The 27990-nt window shown below is 36.5% G+C and overlaps 1 protein-coding gene across 4 annotated transcripts in view; it reads right to left on the reverse strand.

Annotated features, from left to right (window-relative positions):
• Positions 1–27990, reverse strand: part of LOC130407918 (VPS10 domain-containing receptor SorCS1) — a 138079-nt gene that overhangs the window by 36028 nt on the left and 74061 nt on the right. For all 4 annotated transcript variants that reach the window (XR_008904703.1, XR_008904702.1, XM_056731260.1 and 1 more), the window contains exons 2-4: positions 27503–27570; positions 16990–17089; positions 577–735 (exon numbers count right to left, since the gene is read on the reverse strand). Coding sequence is in view for 2 of the 4 variants with exons in the window: in XM_056731260.1 (XP_056587238.1) it covers positions 577–735; positions 16990–17089; positions 27503–27570 (327 nt within the window). In the remaining 2 variants the exon portion in view is untranslated. The remainder of the gene's footprint in view (positions 1–576; positions 736–16989; positions 17090–27502; positions 27571–27990) is intronic.

A 27990-nucleotide genomic window follows, 5' to 3' on the forward strand; every position in this document is an offset into this window, starting at 1 on the left:
GTAATGTACTTACTATTGACCCTGCGCTTATTCTTTTACACAGAAGCATTGGGGAAATAAAACAGGCCTCAGCTGGGTAAATGATCTTTTGATATGCTTTAATCTGATGCTTGGACAATCTTTTCAGAAGAGTGAAAATTATTTCATAATTTATTAGCCTTAAACCACAAACTGGAACGCATATAATTAATGGTAATGCCCTGCGACTGGGGATCCATAAATTGTCTTAATTGCCTTCTTTAGGCTCACTGAAATTGTCTCTTTAAGATGTATTTCCTCTCGCATTGATAATAGCCTTTCCGAGCGATATTTCAAGGCCAAACACAGATTAGCAACCATTTGAAAGCACACTTTTCATGATTGTAATGTCTCTCTTTGCCATTCGCTTCTAGAATGTTCTTTATCATCACGGGAGAAAATACAAACAATGTGATTTTTCTTTGGCTTTCAGCATTTGCTCAGTTTTGGCAATGCCATAACTTGATAATTGAAGGAATGCTGACACGCCGATCCAATAAAAAGAAGCTGTTTGCCATACGTTTGGGTTTCAGTTTTAGCTATAAAATATTTCCTTACCTTCTGGTCATGGCTGTAGGCAAGGATCCAGTCCTCCTGCTCTGGATGAAAAAGCAGGCTGAGGATGTAGAAGTTGAGACGATATTTTTGATAGGTGGCGCCTTCGTCCGAGCTGATGAGCAAACTGCTTTCCACCTCCGGGTCTGTCAGCAACATGATCTGAAGCACAAAAAGAAAGACCAGACATTTTTAGTCGCTTTACTGGCCCCCTTGCGGACCCCAAATCTGTTATTATTTATCTACCCTCATGGCTAGTTTATGACTCATTTTTTTCTTTGGAACACAAAAAATAGATATTTCGAGAAATGTCTCTGTGGTTTTGTGTCCATACAATGGAAATCAATGGGGGTCAGTGATGTTTGGTTACCAACGCTCATTAAAATATCAGTAACACTTAACAATAAGGTGCTATTTGTTAACAATTAGTTAATGCATTAGCTAACATGAACTAACAATGAAAAAGAGTTATAATGCATTTATTCATATTAATTCATGTACATTTCAGCTTTACTAAGACATTATTCAAATCTAACGGTGTCACTGTTAACTAGTTAATGCAATTTCATATGTTGACATGCCACCCGATGTCATGATTCTCAGTCAGACACCCAAGTGCTGATGGCGTAAAGGAAAAAACAAAGACTTTATTTAAACAATAAACCCATGGGTGGGGGGGGGTAAAAGCACTATGGAAAAAACAATACAAACATAAAACAAGAAAGTCTTGATGATATGTAATATAACCCAAAAATCACAAAGTAATCCAAAACATGACCAGGTAAAACAGGAACACTTTATCAGACGGGGAACTATGAGACATGGATTCAATAACGAACCGTCATGGGACAGAGCGAACTGAGGCTTAATATTGGGGAACACTGAGGGGTGATAATTACATGGGGAGTGACAGCAGGTGACGGGAATAAACCACTAAAAGGAAGATTACAGGAAACAAGCGGGCTGGGCCATAATACGCGACAAGAGGACACATGGTGTAATGTCATATCAAAGGCCACGTGTATCCACACAGAACGCAACAATGACACAAGACATGGTACTGTCACGACCCTGTCCAAAAAAACAGAAAGCTAGTTGTAAAGCCGCAATAAAACGGCTTATTACCTTAACCCTCCTGTTACCCTTAAATCTGATAACACCTTTTCCCCACTGGGGTCAATTTTACCCCAACAATTTAAACCTCTAGAATATGATTTGGTTTGTGTTAGTTAATTTATATCTTTGTTGAGTTCTTAAATATATCTTTAAGTAAACTTACAACCCCTCACCCCTCAACTATGGACATGGTAAATAGATAGACAGACAGACAGACAGTTAGACAATTAAAAATGTATCTTTCATGTTAACGTATATGTCTGACGTCCAGGACAATCCTCCCATCCATTCTGTGATTAGGCGTTCGCGAAGATTCCTGGGTAGTTAACTTTAGTGGAGTCTGCATCAATGCGGGCTTCACCGAAGACAAATTAAAGATCTTAACACAAATACAAGCCAGCGGCAATGAAAAAAACATCAACTCCACGTCTCAATTTGTATTTTGTATACATGACAGGAAGATTTGATGAATTCATAAACCGTGCTCCCAATTTGCAAACCTTAATGAATTCTTTTAAAGTTGTGGCAAGACCACCACTTGTTAAATGTGATATCTTCATATCCAATGCCTGATTCGCATGGTTTAATATTATCATAATCACGGTGTTTCACAAGCATGGATCTTTTTCAACGCTGTCAGCAACACAGTCCGATGAGTAATTTATTATGACGCGTCTGTGTGTGTGCGTGCTTTAACTCACTCCAAACTTAGTGAGGCTGCTAAATCTATAATTTCCCCAGAGCTCTTTCCCTTTCCTGAGTGGCACCAGTCTAAGTTTGTAACAATTTTGAAAATAAATAAATAAAATAAATATAATCAGCGTCAAAAATAATTGAATTGGTAAGCCTGAGCAGTTTCGAACCGTTATCACTGACAGAGGCGGCTGAAGGTGTCAGGGTCGATGGATTGTGAATGTGTGTTGGAGCTCTGTCGGTTTACTGTATGTAGCGTGTGACTGTGTGTGTTTGCGCTGTTATGTAAATTAAAATAGACCAGTGGAAAATGACATTTCTCTCTGAAGATACATAGTAAGAGTCAAGGTTTCTGCTCAACTCAACTGGTGGGGCGGTGCAAAAGTCATGAGTTTGATTCAAAATGCACACACACAAATGAGATGTATACTTTGAAAAGTATGGTTGCTTTGGATAAAACACGTGAATGCAATATAGAGCTGTTTTAAATGTGTTTTTTCTTGTGCGTTTTTTCTTGAATACCGGATAACATATTTCCAAAGTATGCGGGGAGGGAGGACAGAAATCCTTTTTATCAGCATTTACATTTTTGCATTTGGCAGATGCTTTTCATTTGTGCTACACAATGCCTACCCAAGGTCATTAAAACTAAAACTATTTTTGTTATTCCTTATAAAGTGAAATCAAATAAAATATCGGCTTGTTGCCTTAGCAAAAAAAGTGAACAGATTTTAAGTTGAGTCTGTAAAATGAACTACAACTACAATGAAATAAAACAAAACTAAAGCTAAAAGAGCAAAAGTAATGAATGTAATAACAATATAAAATCAAAGAAATAAATAATAAAATGACAAAAGTAAAAGACACATTTGGTAAAGTAATTTTTAAATGAACATGAAAACTAAAAATGGGTTGTTGACAAATAAAGCGTATGTGTCCTAATAAACATTAACATGTGTCCTATGGTTTGTAACAACTGTTAATAATATATTATATTTACATTATTAATAATAATATGTGTTAAATGAAGTGGCATAAGAGAGATTAATCTTTATTGTTTCATTTGTTTTACAATTTTTGATGTCACAATTTAGGACACGTGCGGTTTATTTGTCAACTACCCAAATATAAAAAAGGTAATTTCCAAATTGGCAAAACCAAATTAATAAAAATAATAAAAAAACTAAAAAACATTTGAATACTTATATTATGATATAAAAATGTATTATGATACCTCTAGCTCAACCAACTAAACTATGGGAACAACAAAATCATGTGTGTCTCAAATATGTCTCAAATCAATAACAGAATTATAGGAAACATATGTAACTTCAAACATATACATCAACGTATATAAAAACATATACATGACGTAACTATAATAATTATAATAAATGTACATCTACAGTTTATATATATTTATGGCAATATAGATTTCTGAAAGGGATGATGCCATTATTCATCTGCTTTGTGTGATTTTGTACATGTCAGATCTCAGCCTCTCTCTCCGTAGCTATTTCATGACCACATACTTCGATCACATCGTCCGATCAATACGACTCTGATGCAATGCGGTCGAAACGCAATCTCGCTCCAACTCCAAGTACCCACCAGTCATGTAACTTCCACAGCGCGCCAAACATAAAAATGTTTGTGTCCACTTCAGAATCGCTTTCCATTTCAATTGCGTTCTTGACACACTTCTCCAGGGCAACAGTATTATTAAGTAGATCAGGGCAGCAGGGCTTGCGAAGCCATTCATCAAACAGGACATGCTAATGCTAACCATAGCACTTGGAACCCAGAGCGCTGGCTCATCAATCACCGTTGCCAACTCAACAAACGTGACCCAGATGCCGACCAATCAGAAGTGATATTTGGGTGGTTCGGTTGGTGAATACCAACCATTTTTAAAGGGCGATCAAACGCTTGAGATGCTATACCTTTTTGATATACTGTTAATGGCGTTCTGAATTTGAAGGGATATTTTGCGATGGCACGACTTTAGGGTTCAAGTATCTCCTTGATATGTCGAAGTCTCCGTCGGGCCCTAAAACCATGACGGACTTGATGAAAACGTCTACTCGGGAAAAGACGTTATAATGAACAATAACATTACAGCTTAATGACAGCGCCGGCCATTTGGAGCGCCAATAAAGGAAACATCAATAAATCAAAAAGAGGTCCGTTGAACTATCCCTTCCGAGGTCCTTAAAGAAATACTGCACATTCGAAATGAAAACTTGCACAAAAAATATACAAATATCAAGCTTGGACAAAAAAGTGTGTGAAACGTCAACACTTTTGACTGACCAGTCTCTTTAAATCCTGTGCATTCAGATTGCATTCAGATCAGGCTAGAATCTTCTGTCTCGAACAGAACGCACCCACATCATTCACATGAGGTGTCACCCGCTGAAGCTGTTATGGATTAATGCGTCTCAATCTGCATTTCTATACCTGACGTAGACGTGTGAAAATAGAATATGCAGATGCCGAGGGACGGGGCACATTTGAATGTTGCTTCTCGTACGTTCTTGTTTGACCTTCAATCATGCAGAGAGAGAGAAAAAGAGAGAAAGAAAAGATGAAGAGGGACAAGTGGAAATGACAAGAAAGAATTGGAGGCTCTGAACGATCACCATTGAGACGACTGATAACATCATGACCAATAAGAATGTTTTACATGGCCGCTCCTCTGGTTTTAATTAACATTATAAAAGTTAAATCCGTATTTAAGTATGCGTAACTATGGCTTTAGATCAAATTAAGGATGGTCTACATTGGCCTTGTTGACTCCTCTTTCGCACCCTGAATCGCGCGGTAACGGGGCAATTAATTTTTATCTTATTTTCTTTGTCTCCCTGCTCACGCACCCTGGCGAAATCCACCTCTCTGACTGCTCCCACTCCGTTTCAAGGCCCTATCAGTGATTCAGAGTAAAAGAGCAGAAGTTTTGGGGGAAGACAAAGGTTAATGAAGCACCAGATGAGGTGACAGGTGAGAATCGGAGAGTAACTGTAGAGCAGGGCTGAGCCAGCTCAGATAGAATATTAATGAAATCAGGAACATATTTTGACTCCATCTTAAACTAATTGGATCAGATTAACAAGAGCAGTCGTATATACCTTCACTGCCAACCTTTTTGGAATAAAATGGCCTTCTGAGCTTGGATTTTTGCTTATATATTATAAAGTGGAGAGTATTGATTATAAAGATTGAGACACGTTGTACGTCACGGTGCCAGATACAATACGTTTTGTACATATTGAACACCTGCTGTGACCACTGCACCACTTTTACTCAAGTAAAGAAATCAGTTTTGTTCTTTTAGTTCTACATTTCTACTATGTTCAAATGATTGATTATATTTTCCCTTAAGATGTGACATATAACAGCTTTAAAGTAATAGAGATCTTTGAGAAAGAAAAAGAGGGGAAATATTTTCAAAAAATTGCCATATGGCACCAGAATGGGTCCTTCTTTGTTTATATATTTTGTAAAGTAATATTTGTATTAATGACATGTTGCCAGATTAAGAAAAAATATATAAATCGGTGGATTGTTTATAACCACAATTTTATTACAAATATCATCACTTGTGTGATCAATAAGTCACTGCTAGATATTTTTTCTGTTATTTAGTCTTTTAAGTTCAATCGTTGCTGTCCATCCCAAACCTCAGATGTGCAAATTCACTGGTTTGGATAAAACAATGCACTTTTTAAATGATTAATTACGATTAAGTTGTCGCGCACTTTTTTAATACGTTTTGAAATATATTTACTAAATCGGCAACAAATCAAAAGAGTGACTTATAATAATGATTTATGGGAAAAATTTAAATCATTAAATATGGAGATACAAGGTTTAAGAATGACAGCAGCAACATTTAAAATTATTATACAAGTTAAGCAATTTCAGGTTGCAACAGCTCATCACTAGCAAATATTTAAAATATTAAGTTGATTGTACTTTTGACTGTAATTTTTCCAGTAAGGATTGGTTTCTCTTTCAAAAAAAAACCATTAATTTAATAAACCTGTTAAATTTATATATAGTTATCAATTTCCTTTCATAACACTCAATTTCAAAACAGTTTCACAATCTGTTTTTTATAATGCTGTACCATAAAGGGTTAATGTTGTTATAACCGTATTGACTAGTCAAGGACAGTTAATCTATGATTATTGAATTTGTAATAAGATGAAAATGAATTCTCGCTAAAAACGCATGCACAAGCTTAAACACAGTAATGTAAATATAGCGACTCTACAGACCTCATTTAAGTGAGCGCCACACACACATACATTACAAACGCACACACACAACACACTATAAGCAACAGCACACACTAGCTATTCCTCTGATGACTAAACATCATTAAAAAACTGTAAACCAAGCTGTTTGCCCTTATGGTGCTTACATGCCTGTTTTTAGCACCTACAAATTTCTCAAAGAGTCTTTGTGGGTGCACACAGGTGAGCTTCATTTTCCCCCTCATCCACTACAGGAAGTACATAGCGGTAAACTTCCAATGCTGACGCCACAGATCTGAGATCAGCAAGGTCTGTCGTTACAGAATCTGCTACCTTAAAGCTGTGTAGTATTTTTTTCTCCTATTAGGAATGCAGTGTGGTGAAACTCTCAAAATTGCCTTATTAACCAAGGCTACTGTTTGCTCAACAGAGAACTGACCAATTAGAGTGAAATGCTGCGTTGTGTCCCAGGTGATCGCTCAAGGTGTTCACGAAACATCCAAGGTGCTGTTATTTAAGGTTGCCTTGGGAGGCAGAGGTGCGGGTATAACTCTGTGGTTATTGGAGAATGTGTCAGGTGTGTGTGTCTGTCTCTGCGTGTGTGTGTGTCTGTGTGTGGTAGGAGAGAAAGTAAAGTTGTTTTTAGATAAAAGTCACATTTTCAACTATTTCAAAATAATGAATAAAAAGGAGATTGTGGCTATAATTGCTTCTAATTCGTTCATTACACTATTAATGGGGGCCAGGAAGCGCACACTGCATTGTGAGATAGAGTTCTGTGCTGAGCAAATTCTTGCAAATGTACATGTAGTACTTTCCGTAGGTCATCTAAGTATTCTATAAAAACAGAAAGTGAGTATGCAGGTACACAAGTATTTTAATATTAATCCTTGTGTGGTGTCCTGGTATGTGGGATCAATTTCCAGTGTTTACTCAAAACCTTCAATCTTAGCAATGTACATTTATGCATACTTTTTCCATTTTTATAATGTGATTTAAAGTCTCCATGACATCAAACAGGAAATTCGCAGTGTATTGCACAGTGTTGCAGAGATGTTTATTAATGAATGATATGTGCATATCATTCTTTTTTTTAATGTATTTGCAGTTGTAATCTTAAATAGAAACATTTAGCTACTATCCCCCTCTCGACAACAACTCTTCAACACATGACTCAAAGAGTACCTAGCTTATGGTTTTATTAGGGCCTACTTTTGGTTTATGGAGTGTCCAACAACAAGTTTATGGACATACAATGTGTAAAAGTAAACACTACAATGTCGTAATAATAGGCAGTTATTCGTACCTTACTTCTTGACTGACTCTCAAATGATTTGTTCCGTGATTCATCCGTCTAGGCCCCGCCTACCCGCTAACCTTCAGTCTTGTGATTGGTCAAATGAGTGTAGTCTGTTGTTATTGGTAAAAATTCCCAGTGTGACAACATGCATGTTGTGCTTTTGCTCATCAATGAAATAAAATATTATTTTTTAATACGTTAGTAATACTATTATTTCGTCTTAACTGTGGGTTGTCATGTTACATAAAGCATTTCAGAAAGTCGACGTTATGAAAAATGATTGTAGTTTCACCCAAATATATCTATATAGGTGCACGTGCGCCAAATGTGTCACTCAGATATACGTCACAATACGGAAGAAAAGTCAATCGGAACTTCCGTTTCATGGTGACTCCAACAGTGACAAATATGAACTATATACAGTTTGCTGTATACAGTAAACAGTATCTAATATGATATATACGATACGTGATGTATATATATATATATATACCTGACACAATAATACAAACTAGTCTCTTATTACTCCCTCTTTTCTATTCCTTCAAAAATATGAGTCAACATGTGTATATGTGTGTAGTGTCTATAGGTATTGTCTATACGTATGTGTTGATATAGCTTTGTGACCTGTGTTAAACAAATTGAGACCAGTTCTATTGCACTTATAAATGGATCATGTAAGAGGTCTCAGATAATGTTTCAGGTAGGCAGACTTTTCTAGTCTACTGGTGTAATGATGTAACATACAAAAAGATTCACAAAATCAGTGAATATTAATTCTTTACATGAACAGATCAATGAATCTCTCGCCAATGCAGAAAGGCCATGCAAATGCAGTCAAGGGATCAGTTTTTATAATTAATATTCATACATCTTATCTCTCTCGGATGAAAAAGTCGATATTCATTTAAGACAGAACAAAGAATCAGCTGACTGCTGTATACAGAATTATATCATGTTAGTTTACCACTTCACACTGAACAAAAAGAGTTTTCTCATTAGTTCATCACACTAAAAACGGTTTCGATTCACCCATATTGACATTTTGACGGTTGTCAAATCACAGCAAGACACTGCAGATCTAAAGAATAACCACCATCTAGTGGTTGAGATGTTGAATGCACAGTTCCTATTGCTGTTGCTGAAGGTCAATGGAAATAAAAGCTCGACCAAAATCAGCAAACGGTGAAATCTTTATCTCAGGAAGCACAATCTCTCTCTCACATTGATAGACCGTGCTGACGGCTCAGTTTTGGGCTCGTCTTTGAAGGAATAGATGGCACTCGACAGGGTTGCCAGGCGACAGGAAAAACTGATGATGACTCAAACCTTAAAGCATTGGACCTATCACCTTGAACATTTTGCAGAAACTCAACATTCTTGGCACAAGTACATCACTTCGACGCTGTAAATGATCATATAAAAAAAGATGAATTAATAAATGGTAAACCTACGGTAGCAACTCACTTTTTTTTAAGTGCATATCGGTTTTGGAACATGTCCTGCTTTCAAAAGAAAAAAAAAGGAAATGGCAAGGCAGATAGGCAGCTTTAATCTTGCATGGTTGTGTCCTTTAGCTAAGACACAAGCTTTTCGCCTAATGTACGTTTGCCATGAAGCTTTTGATCTGCTATTCTCTTTGTATGCACATATCCTTTCATTTCCTTCACTTTACGAAACGCAAGTACAACGCTTCGGCCGAAAAGATCAACCCGTGTTATCCAGCAATTATCCCTCCAAAGACACATGCGAGCTTGTCAGCGGGGCGAAGCCAGTTGAAGCCGAGAGCCGGTCAGGGAAGCCGAGTCTAATTAAAGCTTTGGAAAGCTGAAAGGTCAGAGAGCCAGTGACTTCCGCCGACATGGGAAAATGTGAAGTCTTCATATGAGAATGAGAAATGTCAGGCTCAAACACGAGCAGACGAAGAAAAGGTCTCGCGTGTGATTGAGGGGGTCCAGAGAAGGGGGCTAACAAGCGCCGATTTGTGGGATCGAGAGCGAAGATTCAGACGAGGCGGTAATTTTTAATTCATTTCAATATGGCAGTGAGTGGCGAGCGATAACATTTTTCTTCCCTCATATCTGTCGAACATGTTTGAGCTAAAAAGCTGGTTAAGCTGGTCAAATTTCATTCTGGTCCCAGTTAACTACGTAATGATTTCATTAATTTCAGCAATTCTTATAGGGAAACCTGGAAAATTACAAGATAAAATACATGAATGCTTTCATTGTTTTGTAAAAAGGTAAATCAAGCTTGTACATCAAAATATAAAAAAATCTTTAAAATAAATCTTAATAATATGAAGCTATTTTATAAAACATCCAGGTCCGCCAGACTTATTACAATAACATCTAAGAATATTTAAAGCTGCAATCTGCATTTTTTGGTAAAAAAATAACAAGAGTAAATTATTGTGTAAGTAGTTGTTCAGTCTTATTTAGCAAAAATTGACAGATCAACATCATCTGACTTCAACACACATAAGTATGTTATACAAAACTGCAAAAAGAGAAAAAGTTACAGATTGTACAAGTGTTGTTTTTATTCCAACTTGGCAACATAGCAACTTTCAGACAGCCCTGGCACTTTTATCTCAAAAAGCACCTAATTTAATTATTTTCTTTTAATAATTTAGCAACTTTTTGCAACTTTCATAAAGTGACTAAAATCCTAAAAAGCACGCCTTTTTTCCACAAATCTATACACACAAAAAGGATCCCCTGTCATATATTCAGTCACAACATACTGTACTCTAGTCTATCTCATTTCGAAAACGTAATGTTCATGGTTTCTTTATGAAATGTGATTAACAAATAGATCATTTTTAAATAACAGATGCCTTTAAAAATCTAAATCTGATCATAAAAATACCTGGTGTAGATTTTATTTACACAGTGACACAGTTTTGCCACGTTATGTAATGACATCACAACATCATTTAGTAGTTTTTAGCAACAAATCAACCTGTCTTTAGCAATTTCTGTTTGAAAAGAACGGTTTGAGATAAGAACTACTTTAATTTGATCTGTGTTATCTGAAAAGACTTGTTGGCTCTTCATCCAAAAATGAGACCTACTGAATAATAAAGTGCTCATTTCCAATTCTTTTCGGTCCAAACACTGATGTAATCACACACTACTGCGTTCAAAAATGCTTGTGTTTTGCACGCAATCATTTATTTTATATCCTATGTAATGAATGCTTTATTGAACTTTGATACGATGAGGGTGCCTTAAGACTCCTCTTAGTGCGCAAGCATGACGGTCAGGATGAAATGGCTACAAAACAAGCATTGAAGAGTAAAGATTACAATGTCCTTAAAATTACATTTCATGCTGCGTGTGAATGTTAGAAGTCTGCCAAGTTCTAAAGCCAAAAGTGAACGAATAACAGAGTTATTGGCTTGGGAAAAAAAGAGTCGACTCTGAATCATGGCAATGTGTCTATTGTTCTAATTTCAGTTCTGGATTGGATTTGCATCACTAGGTGTAATGCCCGCCTATGTTCCATTTGCGACACTGCACGCAGTTAACCGATCACAGCAGACTCGACCAGCTGACCAATCAGATCGGAGTAGGGTGACAGAAAGGAGGGTATCAGACAGATGAATCAACGAATGAATATTGATACAGTCAAGGAGTAAGGTAATAATTGCCTATTATTAGAAACTGTTTTTACACCGTGAATGTACGTAAACTTGTTGTTGGACACTCCATAAACCAAAACCATAACCAAAAAAGTACAAAATATTTACTCTTCTATTTAGTAATGGAAGAAAGACATAAATTGATTCATGAACAAAAAAGCTGTTACCAAAGTTTTACATTTCATCTTTTTTTACGCAAACCAACAACATGTGCAGATGAGAGAAACAGGGATAAACGACCAAAGTTCTCTCTCTCTCTCTCTCTCTCTCTCTTGTTGTCTCGCTTTTAACCCCTTTTTATCCTTTCTGTCCCGCTGTTGTTTCTCATTGCAGGCGTTTTGAAATGATGCCTGAGGGTGAACAGATGTTCAGCTTTAATTCCTTCTCAGTCTCACCATTCGCTTCTGCCCCATAAGAGAGTCTTCCCCTGCAGATGTCGTCCAATCAGTGCCGCCCTCAGAGGCAATTCAAAAGCTTACCCAGAATGCCTAGCGTTTAACGATTTGACTCAGGCAGCAGTACACCATCTCCAATATCTTCCCCACAACATGAATCATGAAATGAAGATATATTTGCATCTATTTGAATGTTTATAGCTGCAGAGTGTATCTAGTATCTAAATGCCTGCTGCAGTACCGGCCAGATTTACGATCCCAGAGTTGTTTTATCTCTCTGCCCGGATACTGTCCAGAAACACTACGCTAAGAGGCATTTTCAATTGATACAAACTCGCTCTATTACAAAGGCAATAAAGGCTATTGTATATTTATCATCCTAATTTCACTGCTCAGCACCAATAGCAGTGAAATCATTAAAAGAGAATCAAATTACAGTATCTGAATCCCAACCTTTGTGTAACAACGCTAACTGCCTAAGCCATTCACGCTTATGCTAATGCCTTCTATCATGAGGTCGCTACACGTCCAGGGTTCCCAAAATTCATTTTGCCTTGTGTACTCCTGAAAAGTGGGTGTTAAAAGTGTTGTACTTTTTAAAGTGGGCCTTTTTTGTGATGACCAGAAGCTATAAATAGCGGTCTTTGTACATGAAAGTACACAGAGAGCTCCTTTGGGAGGGAGAGCAAATTCTACCCACCTGCTAGTTGTTGCAAATTCACACTTATGAAGGCCGGATCGTTTTTTAAACGGTGACAAAACACACACGCGGATAGACACACTAATGCAAACAAAAAACACCTTTTTAAGAAAGTTTGAAGATGGCAAACTTTTACTGGGCTAAAAAAGTTTATCTTTATCTTTTGCAGCACAGCCTTCAACCTTACTGAGAGACAAGAAAACCAACTTAAACCAGCACAGTTCTTTTTTTGAGCAGAGCAACAGAACTAGTTTTAAAAAGGTCGGCCATAATGTTGGATAAAAAAACAGTTCATTCGGTTACACTTTCATTTGAAGCATGTAAGTATAATGCATTATAAAAGTAGTTTTAAAGCATTGCAATGCACCTTTAAATGCATTTTAATGTCTTATAAATAATTGTTATTACAGTTAATATATTATAACACTTAGCAATTCATTGTTACACTAGACTTTTTAAATTGGTTATAATTCTTTACAACTACATATAATGCATTACAACACACATTATGAAGATTACAATGCATTTGACCCCGTAATAACTCTTTATAATGCACATACATGCTTCAAGGAAAGTGTTACCGTTCATTCTTTTGTACGCTTGTATCTGAAGGGAAGGTCCCCTGTGATAACCAGACAATTACAGTCTGGGCCATGGAGCAGAACAGACCGTAAGAACATCCCTTTCATTATTTAATCGTGCATATTTGTGTGTGTCTGTGAGGTTCTGCTCTTCTGTTGTAGCCGTAGTCGTTATTTCGCATTCCCAGAAGAACAGCAAAACTTTGTGAAAGTACATTGAAGATATACCCACATTAATGTTCATTCATTATTTGATATTATTTCATAATATTTTCATGACATTTTTTTCAAATGAAGATATAAGCTTAAATACTGTAGATGTTTTAAAAATGAAAATTCTTTCATCATTTATCTGTATGACTTTTTTTCTTGAGCAGAATACAAAAGGCGATATTTTGAAGAATATTGGTAACCGAACAGCGGTGGTTCCCATTCATAATAGATGTTTTAGAGCACTTTACCCCACTTCTATCCCTAAACCCACCCACCTACCGACGACTTAAAAACACACCAAAAACAGTATAAAAACAATACGAACAGGTGCATTACGAGTCTTCTATAGCCGTACGATATCGCTGTGTGAGCAAAGTAGGTTTTAATCACCGATGACTTGCAAACAATTTTTGAAATTGTTCGTAATTGAACCCAGTTTTATAGCGGACAGAGATGGGGATCGCTGTTATTTGGCCTTGCAGTGCTTGGAATAATTGCACTTTTTGAATAAATAGCATCCGTAGCTGTATCTGCCTGTTATGTGCTGTGTAACATATTATATAATATACAAATTCTTATGTTTAGGGGTGGAGTCAAGTCGGGTTGCGTGCTAAAATGAGTATAAAGTGCTCGCACAAAGTAATAAATGTACATATAAAAACCATACGGGATTAAATAAAAAATCCCACCAGTACATGTCTTGAATTAAGAAAACATTACTGCCTTGTTCTGCTAACATTACTCCACCTTCATACACGCCTAGTGACACTGGACGTGACACTGACATGCTTGTTCAAGAGGACCAGCGTCCATCACATTTTTACATGGTTACCTTTTCCTAAATGTTTTTGTTCATTTAATATTTTGGATAATTTGGTAATGCAAACAGCAACTATTAGCGCTGTTGTACTCAAGTGAATGTGACATTTTTTTAAACATTACACAAAAGATTTCTTCTCAACATCTGTGCAGGAAGTGAATACAATTTGCTGATTCCACCTGCTTACACTTTGTTGATACCAATATAATGGCCATAAAGGACATCATAGATGAATACAACACATTTTATACACACTTATGATGCTCAGTTTAAGCCTGCGGAGAAATGACTTGTGTCAAGATATCGGCCTACAATTGCATCAGTCAAAGACTCAGTCATGAGTTATTAGAAATTGTAACTTGAGTGTGACTCAAGTTTCAGTTTTTATACACTGATGGCCTCGAGACTACTTCAGCTTGACTAAATAAATGAGTTTAGGGGGGCAAACCTTATTGGAGGGTAAGCACCAGTTGTGGTGATGGTTAATTTGAAGTCAAGATTTTTTTTGTAGCAAACGTCAAATTAAATCGAGATCAAATTGCTTTTTAGTTTGCTTTAGGTATTATTCAATGGTAACTTACTTTTCAATGGCTTTCAGAAGCAGATTACAGAGTAAACTTAGCGTGGCACTTTTGCTCCATTGAGGAAATTATTTGTTTTGCCAGCCGCAGTCGCTTACAGATTATTTAATGTCAAGAGTGTAATGGGATGGAGAAAATGAATACACCCTGCAGAACTGACTGTCATATTGGCCTGAAATATTATGGGCTTTCTGTGAAATAATTAGAGGCTGCTAGATAATTGCAGAGTGGATGGGATGACAGAACTGAGCTGAGGTAGAAGCCAAAGCGCCGTCCGGTGATTGTGAAGCGCCGTGGGGACACCGTAAATGTGCGCTGAAGAAAATGCAACTACAGCAGATTGCGGACAGTGGAGAGGAAAATGAATCGGTAGAAGTGCCAATATCCTGAAAGACAAAAGCAGACTGAACCGCAGCTACTGGCAGGGGTTCGCCAGCGAGAAGCCTCAGGGCGGAACTGCAGGAAATGCGACAGTGGATCCGCATGAGGGCGCACAAGATCTCAAATTTTCGCATTAAAAAATGTCTTTTTGCATTTAAAAGAGCGGTATTATTTACGCAACTCTCACATTGTCACTTCTTACACTTCACGTCAGGTTTGAGGTCTTTGATGTCATTTTGTACCGTCTCTCTCCTGTTCATACAAAGTGATAAAGTGTGTAACCAAGAACACTATAGAATTTCCTTTAATGGATAGAAAAACCTTTATAGTACAGGACTTTTTAATTATATGTATTTTTTAATGGACTGCATTGACCGGCCCTTCAATTGTGAAATTCTTGTTCGATATAAAATCGTGAACCTGGATTTACATCTTCAGTACTGGCTGTATATTGCAGCACTTAAATCTTTTATGGAGTATGTGCACTGGATTCATTCAAAGAGTAACTGTCTGAGCACAAAGCAGCTTTTTGGGTGTATCAGAATGTTCCATTGGCATTCAGTGTGGACTGTGATGGCACGGCAGATGTTGATGGAGTTTGTGCGTGTGTTGGCGGATGGGGCTGGACACGATGTAATTAAATATGCCGTTTCAGAACTGCTGGGAAATACGAATCTCTAAATGATCCCCAGCAACTGTAAGCAGAACGAAATTCATCTGTTAGAAAAACAGCGCAGATTATTACATTATGATCGAGCGGCACGATTGAGTAACAGCGTTGGGGAGTGATTAAGTAGTGACACGATTACTGTAACTTACACTGCCGTTCGAAAGTGTAGGGTCAATTACTTGTTTTATGGTTTATTTTCTTTCCACATTCTAATATAAAAGTAAACTCATCCAAACTATGGTATAAAATATGTAACTATGGGAATTACAGTCGCAGAAAAAAATTGGAGACCATTCTAAATATTCATTTAATTAGCATTACATGAATACGTTTAATTTCGACAAAATCAAACCTCAGAATGGATAAAGGCATTTAAAAGCAATGGGATTAACTTGAATTAATAAACAATCTACAGTTTTGTAGTAGCCTCCACGACTCTACTGAACAGGACCTGTGTTAACCACAAGGTGCATTCCATCTTCATTACGAGCCATAATTAATTAGATAATAGCCATAATTAACTAGCAAACGGCCACTCGTGGTACAGCAAAGAGGAGAAAACAAGATTTTAAAAAGGAGGACAGAGAAACCGTCTCGGCAAACCCGACCCTCGAGCCATAAATACAAGCCGCCTTCGCCCGTGCCTTTGATTAAAACGCTGGCAATTTATGAATCTCTTTTCATGCGGTTCATAATTCATCAAACCTCAAAGTAAAAAAAGAAGTACGGCCTTATCAATATTAATGATATGACTGCGTTACGCTTTGAATACAGCGTTATCTCCGAGCGAAGGCCTTTAAATGCATTAATCTCATAATTGATGGAGCTGAAGAGTTGGAGAGGTTAGTAAATACTACCAAAGGATAAATTAGCCAACAGCACAGCGGGCCAAGACAGAAACCTGTGAAATCCTTCCAGAGGTTAACGGTCATAAATGAGCTTCTGGCTCACATAATCTCCTTGGAAAATATCTTGACACCTTCGTAAGAAGAGACATCAAAAAGACTAACAATGAAAGCGACGTTTTGAAAGCGTAGGTGAGACGGAGCCATAAATCTTACCTTGCGCTTGTTGTTAGGGCTGACGTATAGATAGCTGAGGATGGTTTTCACGCCCACCTTCTCGTTGAGCTTCTCGTAAGTGGTACCGTAGTCTGTTGACCTGAAATGTAATCAGAGGACGTGATGGTGAATCATCATGCCAGCGCTTCTCGAGTGCCTGAGAGGATCTGATTTCAGTAATTGCAGCTTTATGAAATGTTGCAGCAATTTAGTTAGAGGTGCAGTTACAAATCATAAAACATTTCAAAACAGCTACAATGTAAACACAGCTTGTTAAAAGAGATGTTAAATTTAGATTACATTTTTTTAGATGTGTTCCCACCGCCCATTTGCTTTTTAAACTTTTTCTAAATCCAGTCGTTCCAAGCGCTTTTTGAAAAGTGATACAATTCCATTTGTTTGATTTAGACTACATCTTAAGAGTTTATTAACCGGGTGTATTCACTAACATGTGTGCAAAACCATCCTTGCAATCTTTTAAAGGGATAGTTCACCCAAAATTTTTCCAAACCTGTATCCATTTCTTTTCTTTGTTTTGTTGAACACCAAGAACAATATTTAGAAAAAAGTTAGCAACTGAGATTTCTGAGGCATCATTGACTACCATAGAACAAATTATAATGGTAGTGCGCGAGAAGGGTTTGTGTGCCTCAATTCTTCAATATATCTTTGAGTAATTCATAACAACTTTTCATTTTTGGGTGAACTCACCCTTTAAGAAAAATTCATAAATAAGAAATCTGGAATGATTAAGGATCGCTGTATATTGCATTTATCAATGCATGCTGAAAAAGGAGCATTTGAAAAATCCTTTGCCATTTACTTGCTTCATTGATGAAATATATGCACCGATTTAGTTCTAGCCTTGGAATGCAATGTTTTATTCTCTCATAAACTCATATCATCACTTATATAAAACCTATTAATACAGTTATCTGCAAACATTTTGATTTAGTTGAAGAGTAAGTGTAATTTCTATTCTTAAAAATCTTGACCATCATGGCCCTGTTCATTGATATTCACACAAAATGTCAACTTTTAATTAAACTTAGGAGAGGAAAAGTATAGAGAAAAAACCTTCAGTGACAGCCGAGGAGAAGAACAAGGGGGGTTTTATGAATTTGTCATCACCAAACACGAAGTTTGTTACTAATGTCACAACTAATGAGACTTTGCTAAGTGACTTTTAATTTCAACTGCGACTATAAAATGAGCTCTTAAAAGTTACATTACAAAGTCAATAGTATGCATGGGTGCTGTGCATAAAAGCGAAATAAATATCTGCGTACGATGAGATGATAAAAAGTCAGAGAACAGAAAGGGTCAAAGGAAAGGTTAGGAAATGAGAATACACAACGACAGCTGCATAGGATCGCATTAATCCTACAAATAAGACTTCGCAAATGACCGCTGAAACGAAGGGAACATTTAACAGTCGACTAATTAGCTCAAAACGCAACACAGGTGCGAAGTAACCATGGTAATGAGCTTCTGATAAACAGAGAATTCCGAAGAGGATGCCCTCTGTTGACTTCCCGAGGAACTTACAAATACATTTTTGACTACGTAAATAAACACTCGCTTCGGCTTGTCATCTGAGGATTGAGCTTTGGTTCTCTGACGCTATTTGTTTGGACCTCTCGGTTATTAACTAAATCTTTGTCATTTTGCAAAATTATAGGGAAGGTCTACTGAGTATAAATATGAAGTTTTTCGAGATTGTAAACAAAACAGAAAGTCTTTATAGCAGTTTTTTTACCGCAAAACAAATTAAAGTCAGCTGCTCATGGGCACAATGGGAGGTAACTATTCATTTTTCAGTTTTAAGGTTCTGCTGAAAAGCCCAGCTGTGCTGGGCAAGACCATATGTGTTTTGATTGCCACTGTTCTGGTTTGTGCCCTTTAAGCTTTTTGGCAAACTTCACCAGCCAGACCACCAACCAAAATACAGGCTGACCATTGTTCGTTTATATTGTAGATTTTTCTCCACCACTAACCATCATAAAACAACCCAAATCAGCAAAGGAATCAAACTCAGGTTGTGGCAGTAAAGAACACGCAATCCTAAACTAGACCACATTTGGAAAATATCTGATCCAAAGTCCCTGAGTAGCAATGTGGTTTAAAATTAATAATAAATCAAAGTTTCTCAATCAAAAGAAGCAAAGGACTGTCGATAATGGGTTTATGAAAAATACAGACAGTTTTACAGATCAGTTAGACAGCACTGAAAGCTATTACTAGTCATTTAATACTGAAAAGTCATGCACTATTTATTCAATGCTTTCAGCCCGACACACTTGCGATGAGAGGAAAAGAAAATGCATCCAACAACTTGTTTATATTTCCTGTAGTACGAAGTGCAGAATATTGACAGCCTGTGAAAATAGGCTGCGCTGAGCTTTGATGAAATATTCAGACGTTCATCTGTGTGCTAATGTACAGCTTGTGTTCGTTTGAGACCTGACATTTTTTAAACTTGTATTTTTTGTGGGGGGGTAAGGGTATTTTAGAAGAGGAAAGACTCTCAAACACAAATGAGCCAAAGACAGACAAAATATCTACCACTTTAACGTACCAAAAGTACAACCGAGAAAAAACAAAAATGTGTCTGGATGTTAAAGTTTCACAAAACTTCATTTGGTTTCACAAAACTTCAACTGCAAGCCAAATGAAGCCAAACTTCAACTTCAGAAAATTTCAGTGTCATTCTTACATCTTTAAAGACACTTTGGAACATCATCTTCTCAAAACAAGCTTTCGATTTATATATATATTTTTTCCCTTTTACAGTTCTCGCCTGAAACTGTACACCAGTGTGACAGTATTTTTGTACCACTGGTTGACCTTGGTTCATTCATGTTACAGATCTTATTGCCCATGAGATCTTATGCATCATGTTTAGCTTTTAAGAGGATATTTTATACTGTACCTATAAATATAATTGGACACTTAAGCCACACTTAAATGTGCATGAATTATGTCCATTAGATTACAAAATATCAAACCACATGGCAAACTTATTTCAAAGATCACACTTTGATTAAATAATTTGATAGTAAAACATCGAAACACTCGAATAATCATGTAATAGTTAACATGTACACATGTAAAATAGTAAAAAGAGTTAATTTTGTGAAAACACAATTCAATCGTGGTGTGATCTCCACCCTGTTATGTCCAATCAACTTCATTTCCATTTTGTCCACCCCTGTTACTTCTGTGTTTTTTTAAAATGACAAGAATGTCCTGAAACAAATTTGGCTATTGCATTCGTGAAAAATGTAGTTTAGTCTTTAAAATCATCACTTTTTTTGCCGTTCTAAATACTTCTAAGCTTCTAAATAGATTGTGACCAGTGAGTTCTGAATGTGGAGCTCAGATTTGTGCAGTATTAACATAATAAAAGCATACATACAGCCATCTCTTACATTTCACATCAGCAAGGACATTCTTGAATTTCATGACATGACCCTGATAAAACAAGGCAAGTGGAGATGGTCCGCTAAGAATATACTCCATTCATTCTTGGGGTTGTGCCACAAATGCCAACATCATATGACAATATGTATAAATGAATCAGCTTTATACAGACATAGATTGATACAGACTTGAAAAAAATGATTCATTTGAACAACAGGAAACTGTCTGAGAGGCATAATATTTCATAATATTTAAAGTAATAAACATTACATTTATGATTCATTTCACAACAGGGTAACTTTGCTGAAACCGTTTGCTGTCCCCTCAGAGAACAAAGTAATCGAGAAGGCTTTGTAATGTACACTGCAAAAAGTACATTTTTATTGGCTGTTTCTACCTGATATGACAGCTAAAATGGGTTTTAATGATTTATCTAAATTAACTGGTTTAATGCAAGCAAAAAATATTTTTTATTGTTACCACATGCTACACATATTAAAGTAACTTGACAATTTTTTTTGGGTTTGACAAAATAGAAAAAGTCTGCTTGTGAGCTCTATAAAAAATACAAAAAATATCAATAATGCTGTTATTTTCATTCTCTGACACAGACGGAACACTAATGCACACAAGACCATGTACATTGTTTTTGTGTAAATTTAATCATACCTTTTAGTCTAAAAATTGCATTTAATAACAGCATTCCACGGAAAAACGGTTATCACATCAAAGCCTGGTTCAACAATATCCTAAATGGCACAAGTACAGCAGGAAAAGTGTTGTCCATTTGGCTAGGATTCAAAATCCGGGTCCTTGTATTGGCTGTAAACCACAGCACATGTCTTTTATAGAATGATTATGTTTAATGATTACAAGAAGACTCTGTGGGTTCTTGCAACAGACTGACTGTCCTTGCTAACTATCTGCTGACAATGTAGCTCTATACAGATCCATGTTCACGGTGGATTCTATTAACCTTTAGATAGCAATAACCTTTTCTAGAGGCTCATTCACATCAAGAAAAATGAACAATGAAAATTATTATCATATAACTTTCCCCTTCAAATGCATTCATAAACAAACTTTATATTAATAAAAGCATTTTAAGGCACTGTGTAATTTCAACAAATTTCTTTTAGAATAAATTATTTTTTTACGAGTTTACGATTTTTACTTTATTTTCCATTACATTCCCTACAAGAAAGCATTACATTTGTTGAACTTATATTATTAACGAGAAAAAAAACAGGGTGGACAGAGCAGAAACGGGGTGGACAGGATATAACAGGGTGAACATCACAACACTGAAGAAATAATTCAAGAAAACAATCAATTCATTTTATCTGCCACCCCCTCAAGATGAATGACACGTGTCCACATCAACTCTTCAAAAAAGCTGTAAGATGTGTCTCACATCTTACAGCAACAGTAAACCACCAAACAAATAATAACCAAACAATAACTTATTTCATTTCCTTTTGGCCTGGTTTTACAGAAAAGGCTAGTCACCGATTAAAATGTATGTTTGAGCTGTCTAAATATCTATATATATGTCAGTGCCATTGTTTTGTCTCTTTTTCTATAAAAGCGATTTAAAAATCATAATTTATCCAAGGCCTAGTCCTGAATTAAGCTAAGCCTTGTCTTTGAAACCGGGCCTTTATTCTTCTTTTTTTATAGACCATCATGCTCAAATGGAAACACTGGATGCACTATCCATTTAAACCTCACAAACTATTGCGAACCAAAATGTTTTACAGCTAAATCCGATCGTATAGACCACTCTGGCGATGCCTTAAAGCCAAGCCGCAAGATCTACTGTAAGACATACTGTATGCAGGCTATCAGATGCTTAATTACGGCTTCATATAGGACATGTCTCTGTATTTTATAGGACCTTCCATAAAGCTTTAATTATCTGCCATGGAAGGGCATTTGACGACACTCCGGTATTCATAAAACCACTCTTGAATTCATTTACCCACATGTGGGAGGAATTACTATCCTGAAATATGCAAATATCATGAGGGAACAGCACCTGACCTATAAATCGGCTTTCGCTTTATACTTCCATCCATTAGACCCGGCAACTCCCATGAGATAAGTGTCTGTACATTAGAAACCCACCAGTATGTTTAAAGGTACTGCAATCATCTACTGCAGTATCTGCCCCCTTTCAAAATCACATTAAATCATGCATCTTTTCACTTTGACACGTAACTCTCCATAAAATTGTAGCTAGGTTTAAAGATTGCATAGGCAAATATATAAGATTAATCCGTTGGTAAGCAGTAATCGCTATTATTTTGGAACATGTACAGTGTATATTTGGGGAGAGCGTTGGTGCAGCTTGTCTCACATAATATATATGAATGTCAAAAATAAACCTAGCAAGGAAAAAGCATTCAAGGGCTTGTTCACCCAAAAATGATCATTTATTCATCCAGATCTTCAAAACCTTTTTGTGTCACTTTCGTCTGTGCAAGACAAAAGAAGATATTGTCTCAGGTTTTGTGTCCATACAATGGAAGTCACTGTGGGGTTATTTGGTTACAAACGCTCTTCAAAATATCTTCTTCTGGGTTCTGCAGAGGAACGAAAGTCATACAGGTTTAAAATGACACGAGGGTGAGCAAATGATGAACATCATGAAGTTTTTATTATTCCTTTAAGAAACTAGCCTCTCTCTATTTAATAATACTCAAGATAACTTATAATGTAAATTAATCTTTTGTTATGGATAAACTTCAGTCTTGAAGTGGAAAAATGACTCAATATTACCTTATGAGATACAGGTGAACTCTTACATGATTAAATCCGGGGAAGACACACACACACACACACACACACGGACAGACATCAGAGAAATCCAATTACCATCTCCTGTTCATCTAAAATGATTGGGTAGGTAACTATACCCCATATTGCCATTTGATTAATCACCCTTTTGTTACCAGAATATTTTATGCGGGGTCACTATAACTTCATTACCGAGACGCTGGGTCAACAGCAGGCATTGTGTGCGGACCAGGACAGCAGACTGCTTAACATAACCCACTCCTTTGTGAAAGAGGGTGTGTGTGATGTATACTTTGAGCTCAGCTGGAATTCTTCCTGTTCTGGTACAATACCGTCTGTCTGGCCACTGTATTTCCGATGGTGACTGCACCTTTCCAAGCTAAAGGGTGACACAGTCTGCCGAGCACCACAGCCTCAATCTGGTGCCCGGAGACGTTGCCAGATCGACTGAACTGAAGCCAGCTTTAAAATGTCTTTGGTGTTTTCGAGCGTTGGATTAGCTGAAGGAATAGTGCAGCATAAAATGTAAATTTGGTTTGCTTCAAACCTAAAAAAAATACTTTTGTGAAATGAAAAAGTAGAGCTTCTTTTTTCATTGTAGAAAAATGGATGCGTCATAAATACGTCCATACAACTAAGACAGTGGTTTTAATCCTAATGAAATCTTATGATAGATCCTCTTTGCCGTATACATCTCAAATCTATTTTTAAACTTGCTGTGATCAGTCACATGACACATAAGAACCAATTGATGAGGTCAAACTTGGCCCAACGTCTTCTTATGCACCTAATGATATCTTTTTAGTAAACTCAACTTAAACTCTGATGGGGACAGAGCGACAATATCAGTGGATGAAGAAGAACAATGAGTTTAAGGCGACTTGAGCCTTTTGACCTTTCCTTGTATAGAAAAAAGAGCTAGCAGATTCTGAGTTGAAATCAAAACGTTAAACAAATTCTTTTCATGTTTAATAAGATAAAAATTACGAAACCAAAAGTGCTTCTCGACCAGTGTTTACATCTTGCGAAGTGGTTTGAAAATAAAACTTTTCATGTCCCTTGGTCTTTATGTCACATGACTTAACCAATAAGATTTGAGCTTATCGATGTGTCATCATATATAAATCAGGAACATGAATACACTTGATATAGTTTCAGTTTTGCCTAAACTAAAATATGTTTTTACAAACACGCATGCACTATATATATATATATATATATATATATATATATATTATGTTCAGCTAAAGTTTAAAGGTTAAATACATCTTAGATGGCAAGGAATTTCATTTTTGTATGGACTTTCCCTTTAAGTTGCTTCCTTGATAGCAAACATACATCCGGCAGACATCTATTTGATGCCTGCACTTACATCTGCAAGACGTATTTTCTTGTTTTTTGCTCATCTGCAATACGCCTCTGAGACGTCCGCTTACAGATGTCATATAGATGTCTAGAAGATGTCTGTAAGATGTTTATGATTTCGAATTTATGCAAAACTGCTCATTCTAAGACGTTAAGCTGATTTTTTTCAGACCTATTCTTAAGCAGACATCTTATTGACGTACCTGTGCTATTTAGGCCCTTATTAGTACATCCGTAGAACATGAACGCCTATAAGTAGGTCTGATGCATATAGATGGCATCCACTCTATGACCAATGAGCTGTGAGCTGAATTTCTATAAAGGGTACAAAGGTAATCAATGATAGACATCATTAATCAGCTAATGTAGCTTCATCACACTATTAATTCTTTGTCATTTTAAAAGTCGCAGAACAGGTTTGTACCATCACACCTTACACAAAAATTGTCGCAGGGCGACTGCAGAGAAAGCTTTTTCATTTTTAATTGTTATTCTTCAAATCTATGACACTATTTTTATCAGCTTCCTTGTGCTTCCACGGGGACTCGCATCACGCTCTTTGTACACTGTGTACCTCTCAAAAGCATATACTGCTTGGTTTTGCCTCCTTGCTTTTTTAAATACTTCAACAACTTGAGAAAAAACAATCACAAAAGCCTTGTATCGCACGACTTGAATGAAATAAGAGAGGACATAAGAGTCCTTTAACACACTTTTTCTTCTGCGTCTCCAACTCTCTGTTTAAGCAATGAGACTCAAACTTTGATAACATTTGCATACTTGGCATTTACAAATTAAAGTAGTTTACAATTCTACGACTTATTCTTAAACTGCATAAATTAACGTCAAGTACAAAAAATGTCCTTTAACCCAATGCTGTCCTAGGTGGGATGTAACACTAGGGATAGTGTGTTTTGACTGATTAAAAAACGAAAGATTTTAAACTGAATGGATGAATACACCCAACCGGCAACCACAAACTTCAATTTTTTAAACCGTATGTTTGTGATTGAAAATCATAATTACTTAAAATTATACTCAAGGGTTGTCAAGTCTGTGAATGCCAGGGTTGCCAGGTTTCCTGTTGAATTGGGCTAATTTTAGACTGTTTCTATGGGTTGTTTTATTGAATGGGTTGAAGGTGGACAGATTTTGTTAATCATCTTTCATTCGTAAGGTAAGGTGTGAAAACCAGGCTAAAGTCTTAAAATCTAGTTGTGAGATAATTAACATCAAAGTTAGGTTTTTACCATTAATTACCACACATTTCACTTTATTGTATGATTTGAATCTTTGAAGTGGTCTAATTCAGTCAATATTAAAGGAGCCAATCTTTTGCAGTTTTTGAGGCTTTAAATATTTTTTGGGGTGTTTAACCATGAATGTTCATGTTTCTAATTGAAAAAAAACGCTTGATATTTCACATATTTCAAGTCTACTGTTCATCTCTGTCCCTCTTCTCTCTTGGTTCCCTGCTTAGAGATGGTCCCACCCATAACATATCGGCGAGCTTCCTTCAGGCTGTTGTAATTGGCCAGTGACCCTCTCAGTGCACGTGTATTCATAAACCTTTAGCAATAAACAGTGACAATGGTGTCAACTTCACTTCATCAGTTAAAAACATGCGGATCGATCGAAGTGTATAGAGGTCTGCTAGTGCTATGTCGAGGGAAATGACACAAGAACGAATGGCGTCAGACCTGTTATATTAATTAACACTAATAACAGAAGTGTTAGTTTTGCCTTTTTATATTGGATCGAGTTGAATAATAAAATAAGCTTTTGACAAAGAGACATTTGCAAGGAGGACTTCAAAGTACGTTGCATAGAAGTGGTTAAGAGGTATGCGCAGACACACTCAATATCAGTGTATTACAAAGAACAGCTTTCACAGACGATGTTAAAGTCATGGAAGCTGTTATTTGACCATTGCTTATCTTATAATATGTGTAGCTGAGTTCTTATTACCGGCTATAGGAATGTGATGAAAGTGAAAGTAGTTTAGCGTGTAACTCAGTCAAATGTTTACGATCTCTGATAACTACACAATACTCCAACGGCTCTTCCTCTTCTCTAAGGAAGACCTCACCCCTTTTTTGGCACCTTCGTTTGGGCAGAGGTTATTAAAAGCACTCGGAATTGTGACATCATATACCCGGTAAATAGAGGGCTGTAGCCATTCTCTGTAGACCTTGAAAACCGAATTCTGTTAAAGACAATATCTCGCTTGGCACTGACTTAAGACCTTTATCATATTGCAGGTACTGTTTATGCTCTAACAGCAACATTAAACACTAACTAAAAGTTGAAAAATGGGATCGCAGTGAATGGGGGCTTTAAATATATCAAGGCTATGTTCACAGAATGAATTACATTATTGTACAATTACTATCATATTGTAAAGAAATCTGGTTAATGCACAACAGTGGCTGTAAAAAAGTAATTCTGGACATGGAGTGACGTTATTTTAGTTTTGAAGCATTGTACTCATTTTCTTTTACAGATCTGTCAACACTGCTTATTCTACTCAGATAAAAACATTTTGCTCTGTAATTTAATGTATGTTTATGATTCAAATTCCTAAACAGTTAGTTAAATTTAAACTCAGGGTTGTAAGGTTTCCTGTTAAAATTAGCTCATTTTAAACTGTTGCCGTGGGTTGATTTTTTACTTCCTGGTTAAAGGTGGATAGATTCTGTTAATCATCCGTCATTCGTAAGCTAAGATGAACGTATTTGTGACCCTGCATGTGAAAACCAAGCTAAAATCTCTTTCAATGTATACTGGAACCTCAGGAGGGCCGTGGTCATATAATAGAGTGACATTACTCTTGTAAATCATTTCAAAGTTCTTAAACTGATGGTGTACGAACTCCCTGGTCTCTCATATGTTTCCTTTATGAATGTAAAGTTTAGATTATCCTCACCTCCATAAGGAGCTCTCGGTCACACTGCCCAGGTTGAAGTCATACAGTTTGGTCAGCATTAGGATTACCTGTAAAAGAAAACATGTGGTTTCTGCATAATTGTGATAAAAAATTGACATGGTTGATCAGATTTTGGTTCATGGTTAACAAAAAAGTTAGCTTTTTATCTAAATAGCTGCAAACAACATCTAAAAAGTTGAATGCCCAGATGGATGGATAGATGCTTTGAGGTAGACAAATTGGAAACAAAACTTCCGATTGGGTTTTACATGCCGAAAAACCCAAAATCAGCTCCTACTCAAACAAAATATTCCACAAAACCAGAATAAGGCCTACTCTAGATTTATCCATCATGTCAAGGGCTAGATAAATCACTGTGTATAAACATCAAAACGCACAATTCATCACATCTTATTGCTCTTCATTTCAATGTAAAAGACTATTAAATGATGCATCAGACTTCCTCCTTTACATCCTAATAATTCATC

The sequence above is a fragment of the Triplophysa dalaica genome, chromosome 2 (assembly GCF_015846415.1).
Source record: "Triplophysa dalaica isolate WHDGS20190420 chromosome 2, ASM1584641v1, whole genome shotgun sequence".
Taxonomy (NCBI): Eukaryota; Metazoa; Chordata; class Actinopteri; order Cypriniformes; family Nemacheilidae; genus Triplophysa; species Triplophysa dalaica.